Below are 21,367 nucleotides of genomic sequence, written 5' to 3'. Positions count from 1 at the left end.
GTAAGGTTGTAAATACAATCAAGATCGAGAACAAGGATGGGAGAAGTCAAAGTGACTGTCAGCCCCTTAGAGAATGAGATTATGGAAATAATTGGGATTCGAGAAATGGCAGAGGAGCTCTCTATATACTTTGCATCAGTTTTCACCAATGACCATAATAAAATCACAAAGTTATTAAGTATTCAAAGAGCAAAAAGAGGGTGTGATCTCTCAATGGACACTAAGTGTCATTATAACCTAAATACCAAGAGGAGAAAAACATAATTAGCATTAGTTAATTTCTCAAAACTTGTTGTTAGTCTGTTTGAGCAACCCAAGAATAACAGCTAAGGAGCAGAAACCTGATACATTTTCCTCTCACTAATCCAGAAGAAAGACAGCAAACTAGAGCATTCTCATGGCTGGCCTGACAATGATCAGCAATTGAGGATAAAGAGATTGAAGAAGTTCAGACTGCTCTCCTTGGAGAGAAAATGTCTAAAAGGGGATTTGATAAAGGTATTCAAAATCATGAGCAGGCTGGATAGAGTAAATAGGGAGAAATTGTTCCCACTTCTAAAAGGAACAAGGAGGAGAGGGAAAAGATTTAAAGTGATGTGCAAAAGAAGCAAGGTGATGTGCTGGGAGGAAAAAAAACGTCTTCACACAGTGAGTAGTTGGAGTATGTAACGCACTGCCCGGAAATGTGGTGGAGGCAAGTTCAACCGAGGCATTCAGGGCGGCATTGGACGATTATTTTGATAGAAATAAAAAGCTGGAGACTGGCTTTAAGTAATGATGCATGTTCGAAGAGCTGGTACAGGCTTGATGGGCCGAATAGCCTCCTTCTGCATCATAACACTTCTGTGATTTCACAATGCACAAGGAATTAAAATAGAGCTCACACTCAACAGTAATGTACCCCAAATCTAAATAACCTTACAGCAAAACAAAGTTTACAAGGGGGTCTATAGCATGTTCAAAAACTCACTTTTTCACGTTGTCCAAAATGTTCAGCGTACCACACCATTACAGCAAGGCAAAGGAAGGTAATGAAGGCCTGAAATAAACCAAAAACCTAATTAGGTAGTCTGTACTGAATTCTATATATTCCAGGTCTACCTCACAAGCAATCTAACAAAAATAAAATGAAGTCTAACACCTTCACTCATTTTTGCCAGTGTACAAAACTCTTGCAAGACCACAAAATGATATTTTTAGAGAAGGCTGGGAGTTAATCAGTAAACTTCAAAAGACCAGGACTTGGCTAAGGAGCTTTCTTAAAGCTATGTCCGGCGTTATTCAAGAGGTCTGCATACAATTTAATTTGCATTAGGTTGTAAGTAAATTCCTCTCGTATATATAGGCAGGAAAAATGATCGAATAATTAAATCATTCCCTTTTATCTAGAAACATATTGGTAACAAAATGTTTTTTCATTAAACAAAACATGCTGCAAATACACTGTATCATAAGCAGGGACTTTGTCAACCGGAGCATAAAAGGTTGAGGGGTGACCTTATTGAGGTTTATAAAATCATGAGGGGCATAGATAAGGTGAATGGCAGGTGTCTTTTCCCTAGGGTGAGTGATTTCAAGACTAGGCGGCACATTTTTAAGGTGAGAGGAGAAAGAGCTATAAAAAGACAAGAGGGGCAACTTTTGTGTGTGGGGGATGAACTTCCCGAGGATGTGGATACAGTTACAATGTTTAGAAGACTTTCAGATAACTACATGAATAATAAATATTTGAAGGGATATGGGACAAACAGGTGGGACTAGTTTAGCTTGGGATTACAGTCAGCGTGGATTGGTTGGACCTAAGGGTCCATTTCTGTGCTGTGTGGTTCTATTTTGGGAAAATGATTCATTTGAAACAGCAACTAGCCTTTTCTCGCTCTCATGTGCAGAAGATTAGTGAGCACATTTCCAGACATTTCTGCTTTCATTTTAGATTTCCAGTTGGAAGCTTTTCATTTTTTAAAACTTATCCACTCAGTGAACTATGCAGATATTTTCTTTTGTGTGTTACACTTGAAGCTTGAAATCTGCAGTGTCTAATTGACTAATCTTTAAACTTGCCTACATCAAGTCATGTACAAAGTCATTAAAACTATACAGCTGACAATGCTTTAAATAAATTTTCACTACTTACAACCAATAAAAGCTGGTATTTGCTGACATTATCTGACCCAACCTTCTCAGCCCTGAATTTAAATCAACTCTTGTGTTTGAATTTTTGGACTGTTCAGTGATTTAAGCTTCTATGCAAAGGGAGCTCGTGATATCTGGGGCAGCCAGGAAGTGGAGGTCCTCCTGCATCGGAATACACTGCTGCCTGTGCAGCAGTACAAATGGTTAGCCCCATTTATTACTGTACAACCTACATATGCAAAGCTCGATGTTCAACAGGGACACCAATCAAAATAAAATGTTGAGTCTGAGTGAACACTGACCAAGACAAATGTGACTGTCAAAGATATCACCCATATCTTAATATAAATGTAGTTAGGCATTGGTAACAAGTTTCATGCCAAGTAAAACAAAAATGATAAAATAATAAGTTTAATTTAGAATTTTGATTAAGTTATAGATGCCTGTGGAACTTTCATAACAAGGCAGGAATGCATCAGAAGCAAAAACTTTGAAAATCTCTATTCTATGAGACTGAAGCTGAGCTATAAACCAGAAATATTACAGAAGTGAAACATTAACAGTTTTGGGTACAAAACACTACACTGTAATATGTAAAGGTTGCCAGCTTTCTGTCACAAAATTATAGAACAAAATCACACCGGAGGTATTTTCAACTTTATATATTAAACCTTGAAAGGAGTATTAACTTCATACTGTAACTAGACTGATAAAAGTAGTCCCTCACTGTGTTGAACGAACTGCCAGAGGAAGTGATGAATGTGGATACCAGTTACAACACTTAAAAGTCATTTGGGTAAGTACATGAATAGGAAAGGTTTGGAAGGATATGGGCCAAATGTAGGCGAGCAGGAATTTGGGAAACATGGTTGGTGTGGACTAGTTAGACCGAAGGGTCTGTTTTCATGTTGTATGACTCTATAACTTGAGGGAAACTGAGTCACAATAATAGCAGTGAAGGAAACAATTTCACAAAAATTTGAACTTCCCTCAATTATAATTAAATGGTAAAAGTACTCTATCAGTTATAAATAAATTTACTCTTTCCCAAATTACCTTCTTCTCCCAATAAGGTGACCGACTCTCATTAAATAAAAAAGAAATACTTTGACACAGTGACCAGAACAGTACCAAGTGACAAGAACAGGCGGGCAATAGCCATGTTGCACATGCTCACAAGGAAAACAAAAATGACTGCCCTTGAGCATCCATCTCCTCCACACCAACCCCAACTCAGATGGTGGTGCACTTCCCCTCACTCCACAAACAAAATCAATGCCTTACCCCAGAAATGACCCTGTGCAATCTGGAATCGTCACAAAGGGTCTCTCCATACCCCAATCCTCTCTCACACCTCTCCACTTCCTGACTGTGACCCTCTGGTGTAGACTTCTCACCCTACAGCCAGCCAGCTGAAGCCTCAATCCAACTGACTGTTGTTGGGACATGGAGGGAGAAAAGAAATTACTGAGCCCTTGCTGTCAAACTAAGCCAGAATTTCATGGCTACTGTGACTACACACTATCCCATGACAGCCAGCCTAACATAAACACCAGGGCCTCAGTTAACAACTGGGCTTAAGGCTGAATGTAGACATCCTGCTACAACTTGAAGTTAATATGAAACTTACCAGAACAATAACACCAAAATACTTACCATGCAAATAAGCCAAAGAATAACATATAGTCCCACTGTTTTGGAGAACAAATCTTGACCAGACTTGATGCACACTAATGCTTCCAGAAAGGAAATGGCACTGTTAACAATTAAAAAAATGTTAGACAGATCTCATCAAATAAGTCCAAGTCACAACCTACAGTCCATAGTCTACAGCTTTTAGGGTTAAATTGAAGTTTTCTGGATGTCACAAAATGTATTCAATAAAAACAAATTTCTTCATGCTATGTAGTTTGCTGTGTTATGGACAAGACCAAACTCCCTCAAAACGTATTAAGAAGGTAGCCTAGACTCTAACCTTTTCTTATTTTAAAAGGTAAGCGTAAGTTGTTGCATTCCAGATGCAATTTGGTCAAACTACTCGACATTAAGCAAAACACACTTCATTCGTACACCATAGGTAAAATACAAAAGAAAAAGTAGAGGAGAATTGGCTTAACACTATCGAAATGCTTAACAAAATAATAGATACACTAACTTTTACTAATTAACTGCTCCAATATAGTAACATCCCATAAACACATCCTTGACAAAGGCAAACTAAGAAAACAGATGGTCCCACATGCAACTCTCGTAGCAGGAAAACACCAAGAGAAAACTATCTCCAGAGTCAGTGAGAGATGCGTGGAGATGCCAGCAACAACTGCTGAAAACTCTTGGTTCTGCGGGAGCTTTCCCCACCCATTCAGGCTGCCTCTATTGTTCCAAACTTTAAAAAAAACAAACCCAAGGCTTTCGAAGCTGTTTAATTTAAGAACTTTCAATAGTCAGCTCAACACCTCTGCCTCAAACCCCTGTTCACAAAAAAGATAAAATACACCTCTTAAAGCCATAGTATCATCATGGCTACAATAACAAATTTAATGTCACATTGTTGGCAGTGAGTCAGAAACGAGACTATGGTGATGGTGGTGTGGAAAACTTGTATAGTTCCTCATTCCAAGTCTAGACAAGATGTTTGAGTTCTGGGAGGATGGGAGGTTAAAACTGGTATGCAGGTGTTAGCTGTGGCTCCATCAGTACTATTCTCACATAACATATTCACTCATTTCTCTGGAGTCCACTGGCATTTTAGCACTTGTGAATGGCATGAGCAGGAACTTGCGAACTGCTGTGCATCACAGTGGCTGGGAAAGAATTTCACTCTCAGCTCTTGAAGTGACAAGACTGGGATACAAACATACTCCAGGAGCGAAGCACAAAAAAAAATCAAGATTATCATTCCAGTGCGAAACTGAGCAAGTACTGCACTATTCTGGGTGCCTTCTTTCTGCCCATCAGACTGAATATAAAGGATTCCGTAATATTATTTCAAAAAGAGCAGTGGAGAGTTTGATTATCCTGGACAACAACTTATCCCTCAAGCAAAATAAAAAACAGATGCTCAATCATTATCACATTGTTGTTTGTGGGATTTGTCATCTGCTGCATTTCCTACAATACACTTCAAAAGTAAAAATCAAAAGAACTGCGGATGATGTAAATCAGAAACAAAAACTAAAATTGCTGGAAAAACTCAGCCAGTCTGGCAGCATCTGCGGAGAGAAATCAGACTTAAGGTTTTGGGTCAGTTCTGAGGAAGGGTCACCTCAAAAATAGTTGCAAAGCACCATGGGAGTACCTGTGACCATGAAAGGTATTCTCCTGGAACGGAATGCTCAGAGACGAGTTTTAAAGTAAGGCATGGACAGCCTAAAAGATGAACCAAAGAGCAGGAGATAGTGAAAGGCAAAAAGATGTTGTTATGGAACAAATAAAGAAACAAAAAGGTAGTGTACAGAAGAGGTATAAATGGGGAAGCTTTAATCATCACCTTTCATAAATTGTTGAATTCTACCATGATTAAGAATGGCTGTAAAGTATCTAAACAGTTAACTTCTTGTTTCTTGAGCTTATGCAGAAGTGGAAAGCAGTAAAACGCCTCCCAGCGATTGGAGGTGGCAGCGTCAGCAAAAAAGCTGTAAGCCACAGCTAGGCCAGAGAGCCTGCATCGGAGGCTGAGCGTTCCGGGATGGGACTTTTAAATCAGGACATAATTCTTTCTTTAGTATCTGGATGTTATTCTTTCCTTTTGACTCGGTTTCATTATTACTGCTTTTTTAAAGAAAATCTGGTTTTCATTACCAAAACGGCAATGGAGAAAAGCAACTTTGTACAATTTTCACTGTATTCCTTAACATGTGACAATAACATTTAATTCTAACCCTAAAACAAGAGCAGGCATAGGGCTCTCATTTCACCTGCAGTTGGAGAGGCAGGGATTAATCAGGAAAAGGTCAGTATGGTTTTATTAAAGGAAATTCATGTCTGACCAACTTGATTGAGTTTTTAACTAAGGTAACCAAGTGTATAGACGAGGGTAATGCATTCGGTGCAGTCTACTCGGACTTCAGCAAGGCTTTGGATAAGGTCCCTGATCCGAGACTGATAACAAAGACAACAGGCCATGGGATCCAAGGAAATTTGGCAAATTGGATCCACAAGACACTGAATGGCAGGAAGCAAAGGGTGATGGTTGCGGGGTGTTTTTCTGACTGGAAGTCTGTCTCACAGGGGTCAGTGTTGGGTCTCTTGCGATTTGTAGTTTATATAAATGACTCAGTCTTGAATGTAGGATGGTTGATCAGTATGTTTGCAGATGTTGTGAAAATTGGTGGTGGGGTAAATAGTGAGGAGGATAGCCTTATATTATAGGAGGATATAAATGAACTGGTCAGACGGGGTGATTACCGAATCCCTACAGTATGGAAGTAGGCTATTCAGCCTATAGAGATTACACCAATCCTTCATACAGAATCAATCCAAACCCACCAACTTCACTATCCCCACAACTCTCCATTTTCCATGGCTAACCTGGACACTCTCGGCAAACTAACCTGCACATCTTTGGACTGTGGGAGGAAATTGAAGCACCCGAAGAAAACTCACGAGGAGAATGTCTATATGGAGATTGCACAGTCGCCCATGTGGTGGAACTGAACTCAGGTCCCTGGTGCTGTGAGGCAGCAGGACCACCCACTGAGCCACTGTGCCACCCATTGGCGAATGAAATTCAATTTGATTAAGTGTGAGGTGATGCACTTGAACAAACAAGGCAAGGGAATACATGATGAGCAGTAGGACCGTGGGAAAAACCAAGGATCAGAGGGACTTCGGTGTGCATATATACTGGTCCCTTAAATACCAGGAAAGGTGGATAAAGTGGTTATGAAGGCATACGGTATACTTGCCTTTATTAATCTAGGCATAGAATTTAAAAGCAGGGAGGTTATGCCAGAATGGTATGAAACAGCAACAGTACTGTGTGCCTGGTTTCAAATCCCACCTATTCCAGAGGTATGCAGTAACATCTCTGAATAGGCTGATAAGGAAAATATCAACTTAAACCCTCTGGGAATGAAAGCCAAGATACCATTTGCCTTCCTAACTGGTTGCTGCCCCTGTAAGTTTACTTTCAGTGCCCTGGTATACAAGAACACCCAGGTCATTTTGTATATCAACCTTTCTCAATCTATCAACATCCAAGTCACTTTGTAACGTAGGAAACAGTAGTTAATTTGCATCCAGAAAGATCTTACAAACAGCAATGTGATGATGCCCAAATAATCTGTTATGAATGTTTTTTTTTAAGTTTCCATTAATGGGATCTCAAATACATTGCTATGGCTCTGGAGTCACACATCGGCCAGATCAGATAGACATATTTACTTTCCTAAAGGACATTAATAAACCAATGACCAAGCAGTCTCAACAAATTTAATAGCCTACACCTGCTTCTATATCTTCTGGGCTTTTATGACAATCAACAGTTGCCATTAGACAAGCCTTTATTTACCGATTTTTTTATTTGCATCTGCCACAGTGAGTCCACGTCCTCAGAACATTAGCCTAGGGTCCTGGAATACTAGTGCAATTACATTAACGCCATGCCATCCCCTCCTTCTACAATTTAGGGCCCAGTAGCAGGGAGAACATATTGTATGTGGGAGACCACACATGCAACAGTGCAGCACTCCTGCATGATTTCACTTGAGTGTTAGTTTAGATTTTGTTCGCAGGACTCTTGAATAGGTCTTTGACTCACAACTTGGTGGCTCAACGAGAAAAAATTACCACAGAGTCATTTCTGGCACCAAGTACAAATCCATGACGAGCAGCACATTATTCTTAGTTAAATTACTTACACTCTATAACACATTACGAGCACAAATTCATTGTCTAATTGTACCACTGTTTTCTACCTTCAAGTAGAACTTTGCTAACAACCTAGTCACAAAATCATATTGAACATTTAAGAACACAATGGATTTATCAACATTTGTAGTAGAGAGTGATAAAAAAAAAATTGGATTTTGACAACATGTTCTAACTGCAAGCAGCATTCCTGGTTCCGATGATTTCATCGATCTAAAATTGTTTCTTTCCACAAATACTCCCTGACCGGCTGAGTTTTTCCAACATTCTCTTTTACATTCACCATCCAACCAGTTTTATTGTTGTGAATGGTATAAACACAGTTCTTTGCCCCTTAGGGCATATGCTTAAGTATATGCAGGAAAAAGACTCGTATTTATATAGTTATTACCCAGCCTTGTTTAAATAAACCTTCCTGATGTTTGCTTTAATCCAGGATTATATTAACTATACTTTCAATGTCTCCCTAAATTTCAGTTCTATAAAGTTGAATTTAATGATACATTTCATGATGCTCCTGTTAGTAGCAATAATAATAATAATAATAATAATAATAATAATTTCATAAATCAATTATTCCATAATCTATGTTTTTAGGTGATTAAGGTATCAGCTATCATACAATTCTATCACACATTACTTGTAAAATTATTTTGCTTTCTCCATATCTTAAAATAAACTTCACAATATATTTTCTATCTATTTCAACCTACCACCAGAGGGCACACAAACACTATTAGATAGGTTTGTATTTAATTCACAATCTCTCCATTTCTAAAGTTTTGGTTCACTTTGTATTAGGGCAGATAATCAGGAGGTTTGAAACAAGGATAGAAAGAACATCTGCTTTCTTTCTGGGAGCGAGATGAATTGGGGACTGATCAAAATGTTCAAGGGAAAGCTGCACTGCTGATTAGGAAGAGCATCTGGTTTTGCTTTTAGTCAATTATTCATAGAAAACATGCATAAAATTAACACAGCTGAGGAAGAGAGTGTTAAGGAAATAACCAACTTACCCAAAAACCCAGCACTGTGTCCCTACTCTTTTACATTGAGTGTCAGTGAGATAAGCATAATACTGCCTGAAAACAACGCATTAAACAAGTATGTTATTCACAAAAGTGTTACAAAACCTATACTGCATGTCACATTCATTTTTGTAGTTCATGTGACATTTTACTACACATTAAATAACTTGCCATTCAACACTCTCATAACAAGCATCTTCACCAAACAGCTCATGTGCATCAAGAAGTGAGTTTTGCTCAACAGCTACTTATAACTAGAGTGCTCAGTGTAATACTGAAGTTATTCTGACTTTGATAATGAACAGATATGTTTAGAGCTCAGGCTTTCTCTGTAATATAGCAAGAAATTGGGAAAAAAGTTGAGAAAAGTTCAAGTTCATCCACAACCTTACAATAGAGATGCGTCTGAGGAGAATGAAGGATTGCAAATTCAGGCCAGTGGTGAGTCCGCACTATCCAAAATATGCGGAAACTGATTTGATGACAGTGGATGAGTACTGTGTAATGAAAAAATGAATCCAAGTCTGCAAACCTGGGCACTGAAGGTGGATGAGGCAGGAGTGGAAGGGAAGCTATGCTAATACTAATGCTAAAGCTAAACTTGTGCTAGTTAGATTGTGACAGGCAACAGGCAAAGACAATGCTGAGAAGGCAAACAACGGTTGAAAGTTATGCAAGACCATGTCAAATGGTGACACAACAGAGGTTGTCACTGGTGTTGTGAGCAGTGCAACAGAAGTGGAAATTTGCAGACAGGCAATCATCAACCAATGATCCTTAATGATGAATCACAGAATTGCTCATGTTTTTTCAGAGGGTAATTCAATTCCCTTTAAATGCCTTGATTGAGCTTCCACCTCACTCACAGGCAACACATTCTAAATCTTATCTACTTTACGTGAAAGGATTTCCCTGATATCTCCCTTTTCTTCTACCAATTTTCTTAAATGTGCACTCTCTGAATTCTGAGCCTTCCACCAGTTCTACTCTGTCCAGATCCCTCATAATTTTGAACATCTCTATTACATCAGCTCTTAACCTTCTCCAAGGGAAACCATGTCACCCTCTCCAAACTACTTAGCTAACTAAAGTTCCTTATCTCTAGATACATCTGTGAATCTTCTCTGTACAGTCTCAAATGCCTTCATATCTTTCATGAAGCACGGTAGCTAGAATTGGATACAGTAGTCCAGCTGATACTAAGCTAGTGTTTAATCGAGGTTTTGCATAACCTCCTTGCTCTTGAACTCTTGTTACTGAAGTCTCAGATTCTACATGTTTGCTTCACTGCACTCTAAACCTTTCCAACCAGCTCCAATGATACACATTTATACACAGAAGCTCTGCTTCTATATGGAGAAAGTGAGGACAGAGATTCCGGAGATCAGAGTCGATGATTGTGGTGCTGGAAAAGCACAGCCAGTCAGGCAGCATCCAAGGACCAGGAGAATCAACATTTCAGGAATATGCCCTTTATGAAGAATCAGCATTCCTAATGAAGGGCTAATGCCTGAAATCTCGATTCTCCTGCTCCTTGGATGCTGCCTGACCAGCTGTGCTTTTCCAGCACCACACCCTTCAGCTCTGCTTCTACACCTCTTCAGAAAATTATACTTTTCTCTTTATATTAGTATTGTTCCTGCCAAAAGGAATCACCTCAAACTTCTGTCTCTTGAACTTGTTGGAATGTATGAAGTCTATCCCTGAAATATTTCCTCTTTAAAGATCACTTGTTCGATACAGTTTCTTCCATTAGCCCTTGGTTCCATTTCACCATCTAGATTCCTACGCATCCCAAGGAAGTTTATATAGAAATTCTGCTTTAAAATTGTTCTTTTTGCCTTCTTAAGAAAATCCTGCAATATATTGTACCCAACTTAATCCACACTGCAATCGTGGGTCTATTTTAACTTCGAAAATGCGTGAGTTTAAGTGAGTTCAATTGATTGAGTTGAAGTTCCATTCTCTGTTGTCACAATGATTAGATCAAACCCAGTACCTTCCACCTGTGTTATGCATTATTTTGGAAATATTCTTCATTTATAGTGCTGTAGCTTTAACTCTTTCTAGTGTTTGTTTATGTCACTTTAGATCAAAATGCCATGCTGTTGTTGTTAGGCTCCTTGTTACTTCCAAGCACAGACACTATTAATGTTTAACCATTCCTTCCTATATTTCCATTACCTCAACATTTCTCTTATTGTCCTTTGACAGATTTCAAGTTAAGGAAATGACAGACACTTCAAACAAGAACTGTGTGTCCGTCTTCCCACAGAAGACACAAAGAACATTCTGGAAATAGTAGGGAATCAAGAGACTAGTAAGAATGAGAAAATTAAAGAAATTAGTATTAGTAAAGGAATAGTGCAGAAGTGATTTTGAAAGCTGACACATCCCCTAGATCCGATGGTCTGCACTGTAGGGTTTTAAAAGGGATAACTAAAATGGGAATGCACAAATTGTTGTGATTTTCCAGAAGGTAGCAAATGTAATTCAACTATTTCAAACATCATGTGATTAACAGGAGTTAACATGAAAGAAAAAGGAGTTAATCACTGCAGATGCTGGAATCTGAACTGAAAATAAAAATGCTGGAAATCACAGTGTGTAAAGCAGCATCCATGGAGAGACAGGAAGCTAATGTTGAGTCGAGATGACTCTTCATCAGAGCAAACTGAAGAGTCATCTAGACTTGAAATGTTAGCTTGCTCTCTCTCCACGGATGCTGCCTGACTCACTGTGATTTCCAGCATTTTCTGTTTTTAGTCAGGAAAGGGAAACTTTGACAAGGGGAAATCAGTAGATGTAGTGTATGGGGATTTTACAAAATCCCTTCAATGAAGTGCCACTCAGGAAGAAATCACAAAAATTACTGCACATGGCATGGGGAGTAATATATTAGCATAAATGGAGGATTAATTACTCACAGAAGACAGAGTGGGAATGGATGGGAATTTTTGGGTTTGCAGGCTGTATGTAGCTGGCCCACAAGGAGCAGTGCCTGGGCTACATCATTTACAATCTAAATCAATAATGATGAGGGGACTGGTTTTCACAAACCAGGTTTACTAACAATATGTGGGAAAACAAGGAATATAGACATTATCAGTGAGTGGATAAGAACAAAGGAATATTAACATGTGGAAACTTAGCAAGGAAAAATCCAGAAATAGAACTTTGTTAAAAAAAATTGTAACTCTGTCTCAGAAGGTGGTGGAGGCAGTATCATTGAGTTATGTTTTTAAGACTGAGGTAGATAGAATCTTGTTAGGCAGGGGAGTCAAAGATTATCAGAGATGGATGGGAATGAGAAATCTGAAACACAATCAGATCAGCCACAACTGTTCTGAATGGCAGAGTAGGTTTGAGTGGCTTAATGGCCTGCTTCTGTTTACAGTACATATGTTCATAGTGATAGACTGATAAATGTTGTTAGCCAGAGGGACTTGAGTGACCTTGAATAGGAATAACAGACAGTCAACATGTCAATACAACAAGCTTAAGGAAGGCAATGAGAATGCTAGCCTTTATCACAAAGGGCTTGGAGTTTCAGAATAAAGAAGTCTTACTGTAATTACACAGGGCTCTGATGAGACCAGACCCAGAGTACTCTATCAAGTTTTAGTCTCCTTACTTAAGGAAGGATATATACTTGCCTTGGAGGGAGTGCAACGAAGGTTCACTAGACTGATTCCTGGGATGAGAGGATTGTCCTATGAAGATTTATTGTGTAGAGTAGACCTATATTCCCCTAGAATTTAGAAGAATGAGAAATGATCTAATTGAAACACAAAACTCTTAGGGGACTTGATAGGATAGACACCAGCAAGAAATTCCCCCTCACTGGGGAGTTTCCAACTTGGAGTCACAGTTTCAAAACAACTGGTCAGTCAATGGGCTTAACAGTCTTTGGGATTCTCTACTGCAGCAAGCTGGGGATGGTCAGTGGTTCAATACAGATCTTTGGACACTAAAGGGAGGGGATGGGATGTAGGACGGGAAATGTGGGAATATGTCAGATATGTGGGAATGTGGAATCAAGGTCAAAGATCAGCCACAATCTTCCGGAATGACAGAGCATAGCCAAAAGGCTGGCTGACCTATTCCTGCTTCTATCCCTCATAGACATAAAGGCATACAGCACAGAAACAAACCCTTTGGTCCAACCGGTCCATGCCAGCCATGCAATCGCAAGTTAGTCCCACCTGCCTGCACTGGGTCCATATCCCTGCAAACAGTTCTTATTCAAATACTTATCCAAATGTCTTTTAAACATTATACTGTACCCGCAGCCACCACTTCCTCTGGAAGTTAACTCCACACACTAACCACGCTATATTAAAAAAAAAGTTGCCCCTCATGTCTTTTTAAAATCTTTCTCCTCTCACCTTAAAAATATGCCCCCTATTCTTGAAATCCCCCACCCTAGGGAAACTTCACCTGCCATTCATGTTATCTATACACCCAGTGATTTCATAAACCTCAATGGGTCATCCCTCAACCTCCAGTGTGGAATGTCCCAGTCTATCTAGTGTCTCCATTCCTGACAACATCCTGGTAAATCTTCTTTTAAACACTCCAGTTTTAATAATATTATTTTCTGAAAGACAATTAAAAATGGCATTATTGTTGGCCTTGCCCACAACATCTATATCCCATAATCAGATAAAGGACACTGAAAATAAAATAAAATAATGAACCCTGTCAGAATATAATGGGAAATTTAACAGAAAACATCTATCAATGGAATGTTTAGTTAAAGATAATTGATAATCAACTGCCAAGTTTTGTTTAAATTCAACAGTCAATGTCATTAATCAATCACAGGTGAGGTGCCGGAAGACTGGAGGTTGGCTAACATGGTGCCACTGTTTAAGAAGGGTGGTAAGGACAAACCAGGGAACTATAGATCAGCGAGCCTGATGTTGGTGGTGGGCAAGTTGTTGGAAGGAATTCTGAGGAATAGGACGTACATGTATTTGGAAAGGCAAAGATTGATTAGGGATAGCCAACATGCTTTTGTGCGTGGGAAATCATGTTTCACAAACTTGATTGAGTTTTTTGAGGAAGTAACAAAGAGGATTGATGAGGGCAGAGCAATAGATGTGATCTATATTGACTTCAGTAAAGCGTTCATCAAGGTTCCCCATGGGAGACTGGTTAGCAAGGTTAGATCTCACAGAATACAGGGAGAACTAGCCATTTGGATACAGAACTGGCTCAAAAGGTAGAAGATAGAGAGTGGTGGTGGAGGGTTGTTTTTCAGTCTGGAGGCCTGTGATCAGTGGAGTGCCACAAGGATCGGTGCTGGGTCCTCTACTTTTTGTCATTTACATAAATGATTTGGATGCGAGCATAAGAGATGCAATTAGTAAGTTTGCAGATGACACCACAATTGGAGGTGTAGTGGACAACGAAGAGGGCTACCTCAGATTACAACAGGATCTTGACCAGATGGGCCAATGGGCTGAGAAGTGGCAGATGGAGTTTAATTTAGATAAATGCAAGGTGCTGCATTTTGGGAAAGCAAATCTTAGCAGGACTTATACATTTAATGGTAAGGTCCTAGGGAGTGTTGTTGAACAAGAGACCTTGGAGTGCAGGTTTATAGCTCCTTGAAAGTGGAGTCGCATGTAGATAGGATAGTGAAGGAGGCGTTTGGTATGTTTTCCTGTACTCAATACTCTGACCAATAAAGGAGTTGGGAGGTCATGTTGCGGCTGTACAGAGCATTGGTTAGGCTACGGTTGGAATTCTGGTCTCCTTCCTATTGGAAAGGTGTTGTGAAACTTGAAAGGGTTCAGAAAAGATTTACAAGGATGTCGTCAGGGTTGGAGAATTTGAGCTATAGGGAGGGGCTGAACAGGCTGGGGCTGTTTTACCTGGAGCGCAGAGGCTGAGGGGTGACCTTATAGAGGGTCACAAAATTATGAGGGGCATGGAAAGCATAAGTGGGAAAAGTCTTTTCCCTGAGGTCGGGGAGTCCAGAACTCAAGGGCATAGGTTTAGAGTGAGAGGGGAAAGATATATAAGAGACCTAAGGGGCAACTTTTTCACACAGAGGGTGGTATGTGTATGGAACGAGCTGCCAGAGGAAGTGGTGGAGGCTCGTAAAATTGCAACATTTAAGAGGCATTTGGATGGATATATAAATAGGAAAGATTTGGAGGGATATGGACCAGGAGCTGGCAGGTGGGACTAGATTGGGTTGGGATATCTGGTCGGCATGGGCCTATTGGACCAAAGGGTCTGTTTCCATGCTGTACATCTCTATGACTCTAATTGTGTTCCCCATGGCAACAGCCCTATCAATCACAGTCCACTTGCTGACCAATTAGCACTCTCCTCTCATAACTGCTGTTTTCCCTTAACTTTGGTATTTCTTGTGATTTGTCCTGATGAGCGCAAGATGTAAAGCTTTGACAAAATGTGCTTTTTTTCATCAATACTCAAGTTCTGCACTACTAAAGCAGTATAAGTTTATATACTATCACACTTTCATTAATTCTTTTTTAGACTTCATGTTCACCCTCTTCACTACTTGCATTAGATCAATGTCAGAGCTTTGCTGATGCCCTACTTTTGCATTAGGCCTTGGGAAACAATGTGTTCCCTTCGTATCAAACCACAGTTTCTGATCTCTTTCCACTCAAAGATGCTCTCCAAATTAATTTCATTTTTACTGGTATTTCAATGGTCCCATAATAATGTAGTCCTGACCAATTCTAGCTTATCAACAGGACACCATCTGACCTAAAACATACAAGGTCAAGACTCTAGAACAAACCAAAATTTGGTGGGTCTGGCTTCCTCCAAAAATGCTCCAACCTGCCATCACTCCCTGCCCATACCAGTGCTATTACTCCTTTTCAATGGAAGGCCTCAAAACTCCTCCTCCTCCTGTCTCCTGTCCCTCAGTCTTGCCCCAAACTCATAGCTTCTGCACTCTGTCAAATTTGCTAGACTGATCTGACCAGCGATGGCCTGTCTTCACCCATCTCAATGTCAACCTTTCATGAAGTAAACTTCTGTTTCCAACCAGTTGTGTGTGACTTATATTGTAAAATGATGAGACAAAATGTAGGACATCAATAAAGGATCAAGTGAGAAACTGAACACTGCAAAAAAGTGTGAAATAAGCAGGGAAGCAAGAGTCATACAGTTTTACAGCACAGCCCTTCAAAGTATGATCTCCACGCCATTCATCAAACACTTATCTACTCTCCTCCTACTGTCTCCAGCACTTGTCTATACCTTTTAAGCTATGGCATTTCAATAACTCATCTAAATACTTCTTAAATATTGTGATGGTTCCTGTCTCTACCAACTTTTCAGGCAGCAAATTCCTCTGCTTCCTGCCATGAAGCCAGTTTTGGATCCATTTGCTAAATTGCCCTGGATTCCATGAGTTCTTACTTGCTTGACCAATGTCCCATGCAAGTCTTTGTAAAAAGCCTTGCTGAAGTCCACATACACTACATCACACATTATCTCCCACTGACAAAGCTAGGCTATCTTTGAGTAATGTTTGCTTCTGCAAGTAGGTCAAATTTTGTTGCTCAAAATTTCACCCAAAGGTTTCCCTACCACAGATGTCAGACTTACTGGTCGACAGTTCCTTGGTCTATCCCGATCACCCATTTGAACACTGTTACATTAGATGTCAGACTATTTGAAAAATAATGTCAGTGTCCTTGTCATCAGCTCCACTGCATTTGACAAGAGCCAGGGACATTTTTTTTCTAGCTCATATTCCCTCCCTCTCAATTGTAATTTACTCAAATATGTCATAGTACGTCTCCTTGATTTCTAATCCTACATCATTCTTCTCTATCATGAATACAGATGCAAACCTCACTTGTGTATTCTGGTTCCATGCAGTTTTCTACTTTGGTCCCTAAAGGACCCTACTCTTCCGCTAGTCATCCTTTTGTCCCTAATATGCTTACAAAATGAACTTCTCTTTATTTTACCATTCAATATAGTTTCATGCCCCTTTCGTTTTTACAATTTTTTTTAATATAAAATAATCTGAGCTTTCAATACACTTCTAGGGCTATTGGTGCTTTGAGCCCTCCATTTCTACCTTTTTTCCATAAACCTTTTCCAATTCTGTACTTGTTCGATATCCTGGATTTTCTGGACTTGGTCCCACCCTTCACTTTTACAGGAATATGTTGGTCCTGTGCTTTCATTATTTCCTTTTTGAAAGTCCTCCACTGCCTTCATGTAAAATTTCCTACAAGTAGCTGTTTCCAAAAGGGACGGTACGGAAGGGTGATACTTGGGAGGGAAAAGTATGAACAAGAGTGAGGAAAATGTAAGAGAAAAAGGCTGGAGACAAATAAACAGAAGGAAACAAACTATCAGCAGATGAAAATTAGAAAACAAGTTATTAATTTTTTTACATGTAAGCAATGCTACAGGAGATCAACAGTACATTTGAATACAAGTGATAAAGGAGCTTTACCGTACAGTCGGAGCTGTGATCACACCAATGAAGAGAATTCTACCATAACTCAGCACATGGCCTGCTTGAAACACAAAGATGTGCTTCAAGAAAAAGGTGTTCAGTTCAGTCAACTAAAAAAACAGAAAAAAAGTTTAATAAAGTCAAATAACATTTTAAACTTTCTTAATATGACATAAAATTGTAAATAATTTCACTGTCCCGCATGGAGGTATTAGAACAGTTAACTATTTCACAATGTACCTGATAACTTTCAAAAGCTAAAAGTTGGATCGTCCACAGGCTGAATGACAACTTGATAAAATATTCAACAGATGTGTTCAAGGTTTTCTAATGAAAATTGGTTGATATTAATGTAATCTACTAAGTTAAAGCTTACTGGATATACAGGAAACATGTTACCGACATGAAACCTGTATGTAATGGCACGTATATTGATAAAGAGTACAGAATTAACCTGAAGAGCAGTTTAAATATCCACCTTTACCTTTCTAAATCTGTGATCAGCAACTATATCAACAATTTAATTGAAGACATAATATAAATATAAGTATGGAATGTCCCAAGACACTTTACAGGAACATCATAAAGCACAATATGACAGCAAGTCACATGTGATGATACTCGATCGGGTGATCAAGTACTAGTCAGAGTGGTAATTCTAAAGGAGTATCTTAATGGAGGAAAGGGACATTGGCAGAGAGATGCAAGAAAAATATTCCAGAGCTTTGAGGTCTAGGCAGCTGAACTTCATCTAACAATGCTGCAGAAGTTAAAATGGAGGGGGTCAAGTTGGCAGAATGAGCAGAGTGCTAATCTCAGAGAGTTATGGGGCTGGAGCAAACTAAGAAGTCAGGAGGGAATGAAATCATGGAGGAATTTGAAAACAAGAATGAAAATTTTAAAATCATAATGATGCTTGATCAGAAGGCAATGAAAATCAGCAAACACAATGGTAACAGAGAAATGGAACTTGCTGCAAGTTAAGATATGGGCCTTAGAGTTTTAAATAAGCTCAAGTTTATGAAGTTTATGTGGGAGATTAACCAGGAGTGTACTGGAATAATGGAGTCTGCAGATAACAAAGGCAAGAAGAAAGGATTTCAATATCATTTCAGAGAAGAACGAAATCAGTGAAGTAACATGTTGTAGAAATGCAAACTAGACATCAGATTTGCATTTATTTCATTGTATATTAAAAATAAACAGTGAAATTTGATAAGACTACATCTTTCACAGTTACATGAACATTAATTCCTTGTACCACAAACAAGAAATAAATTAGGCTGCAGAGACTGTTGCTATCCGTATAACTACAAGATTTCCAACCAAGTATAGTATCTATGTTGAAGGTTCCATACAATTTAAAGCACCAGCTTTCATTCTCCCTCCACTCCACCCAGACCTAAATTAAAATTAATTAATAACTACCAAAATATGCTTCAATTCCATTAGGTTTTCATCCCATCAGTTCAAAGCTCCACATTCAACACAGTTGAGAGTGTGTGCTGGAAAAGCACAGCAAGTCAGGCAGCATCCGAGGAGCAGGAGAATTGACGTTTCAGACATAACCCTTCATAAGGAATGGAACCACTGGCTTATGGAGGTGAGAAAGTGGGTCCGAGATTTCACAGTTCTCTTACTGGCACGGCCAGACGTCTCTCTCTCTCTCCCCTTCACTTGTTTTACTCTCTCCCATTGTGTTCTTTCTTTCTCATTTCCTTCATTTTTATCCCACACTTCCCACACCATTGACACTACAACATGGAGTTAAACAAAGTGACAGAAGAGTGAGAGGTGCAATTTCAGGAGGAGTGGGTATGAGCTAGAAGGTAGAGTGCTGAGGCAGATCCATCATCAGCACAACAGGATGGGGGACTGATCTGCTTTCGCCCAATTTCTAGCCCCACTGAAATTGAAAGTTCCATCCAATAAGTCACAAAGAAACATCTTTCTCAGAATGAGAGGTCACATTTGCTCTGCAGATTTATGTTTGTTACCTGCCAGATAATTAGGAAGAGGTAGATTCCAGCCACTCTCTGAAAGGAGGATTTTGGGTCAAACCACCGAACGTATGTCCAGCTGGCCGGAGTAAACTGCAACACTGCCCGTTTCAGCTTTCCACTGGTTGTGTGTATTGCCCTGATGAAGACATGTACTATTAGTACGGGCATAACAGAAAATGAAAAACCCTTTCGTCATCCAACACAAAAAGTATACGTTTTTTAAATCAGTGCTTTTTTTAGCTGTTGTAGTGGCTGTGAAGTTACAAAACTGGTAGGAGGGGTCATAATGAGAAGCAAGTGTTGGGGTACCTTTAGGCAACAGCAATTATAGTGTATTAAAATCAAGGTCAAGAAGGATGCAAATAGGTCCAAGACCAAACTAATAATTTGGAGAAAAAAAAAGATTTTGAGGTGATAAGAATGCAATTTGGGAAAATAATAATTAAAAAAGCTAACAAAGAAATAGAAGAGTAATAGGAAGCATGTACAATGGTGATAAATAGGAAAAAATTGCACATAAAACAAGAGAAAGCTACTAACAGCACAGTATAAATAAGGAAAGACAAATTGCATTTATATAGTGCTCTTCACAAGCATAGGACTCCTTCAAGTACCTGTACCTTCCAGGGGATTAAGTATTTTACAGAGTGTACAATCTGTTCTAATGCAGGTATTAGTTATTTGGTCTCAGCAAATTCCTACGCACAACAAAAATAATGTCTTACACAAAAACAGAGGTTGCTGAAAAAGCTCAGCAGGTTGGGCAACACCTATGCCGTGAAATCAAAGTTAACGTTTCAGGTCCAGCGACCGTTCCTCAGAACATTATGTTAACTTTGACTTCTCTCCACATATGCCGACAGATCTGCTGAGCAAACTCGTTTTGCTTCTGATTTACAGCATCCAGAATTCTTTTGGTGTTTAAAAATAATGACCTGATCATTTGTAGTTTTTGTGATGTTGATCAAGGATGCATTAATGAGAGCATCGAAAATAACTCCCCTGTTCTTCTTCAGAATAGTGCCGTGAATTTTTCATCCCGTCCAAAGAGACAGCTGGGATCTCTTCACAACTACACTCAATGTCCATCTTTATTTTCATGATCAAGATCTGCAGCGGGTATTGAATCTGTGACCTTGTAATTCAGAGGTGAGTGTTCCACCAAATCAGCCATGACCAACACACAGAGAAACAGATAGAGAAGCAAATAAAAGTAAAACTGAAACTAAAGAAAGAGGAATAAACAACGGGGTCCTATAGCATAGCGGCAGTGTCCCTGCCAGAGTATGTCCGGGTAGGTCGGTGAAAATAACTCATGGACCATCTGACCACCCCAACTGCTGTGACATTGCCCTTATTATTAAACAGCGTTACACCTGCAATCTCATAGGTTCCACTCGCTTCCTGTGCGCGTACTTCTCATAAGAATTCCCAATGAAAGGGGAATAATAGGGCCCTTGTGGCATAGTGGTAATGTCCCTACCTCTGGGTTCAAGTCCCACCTGTTTCAGAGCGATGTCATAACATGCCTGAATCAGGTTGATCTATAAAGGCAAGAAAGGAGATGACAACAAAGGCGAATGAGAAAAGTTGCAGGAAAAGAAAGAATTAAGAAAAACCATGAAGGAATAGAAAAGGAAAACAAAATTAGTCCATGAGCACCATTTTAAAAATTACAGTTCAGGTTTGGGATGGGTTCACTAAAGAATACAGTTGATAATATTTCTGCCAATTTGCTTTTTTTAAGTAATTACCCAGGAAACTAACATGGTGGACATAAATACATGCAAGACAGAAAGATTGGGAGGGATAGAGGGGAAGAAGAAGCAATGATAATTAATGAAGTAATCATTCTGCAG

At 39.3% G+C, this 21,367-nt stretch overlaps 1 protein-coding gene across 2 annotated transcripts in view; it reads right to left on the bottom strand.

Annotated features, from left to right (window-relative positions):
• ptdss1b (phosphatidylserine synthase 1b) overlaps nt 1-21,367 on the bottom strand; it is a 51,181-nt gene that overhangs the window by 17,017 nt on the left and 12,797 nt on the right. For both annotated transcript variants that reach the window (XM_060824435.1, XM_060824436.1), the window contains exons 7-11: nt 19,503-19,644; nt 17,503-17,615; nt 9,021-9,086; nt 3,790-3,889; nt 971-1,039 (exon numbers count right to left, since the gene is read on the bottom strand). In XM_060824435.1, the coding sequence (XP_060680418.1) occupies nt 971-1,039; nt 3,790-3,889; nt 9,021-9,086; nt 17,503-17,615; nt 19,503-19,644 (490 nt within the window). The remainder of the gene's footprint in view (nt 1-970; nt 1,040-3,789; nt 3,890-9,020; nt 9,087-17,502; nt 17,616-19,502; nt 19,645-21,367) is intronic.

The sequence above is a fragment of the Hemiscyllium ocellatum genome, chromosome 4 (assembly GCF_020745735.1).
Source record: "Hemiscyllium ocellatum isolate sHemOce1 chromosome 4, sHemOce1.pat.X.cur, whole genome shotgun sequence".
NCBI classification, from domain to species: Eukaryota; Metazoa; Chordata; class Chondrichthyes; order Orectolobiformes; family Hemiscylliidae; genus Hemiscyllium; species Hemiscyllium ocellatum.
Note: the sequence above shows the minus strand (reverse complement) of the source record. Positions and strands in the feature narration are given on the sequence as shown.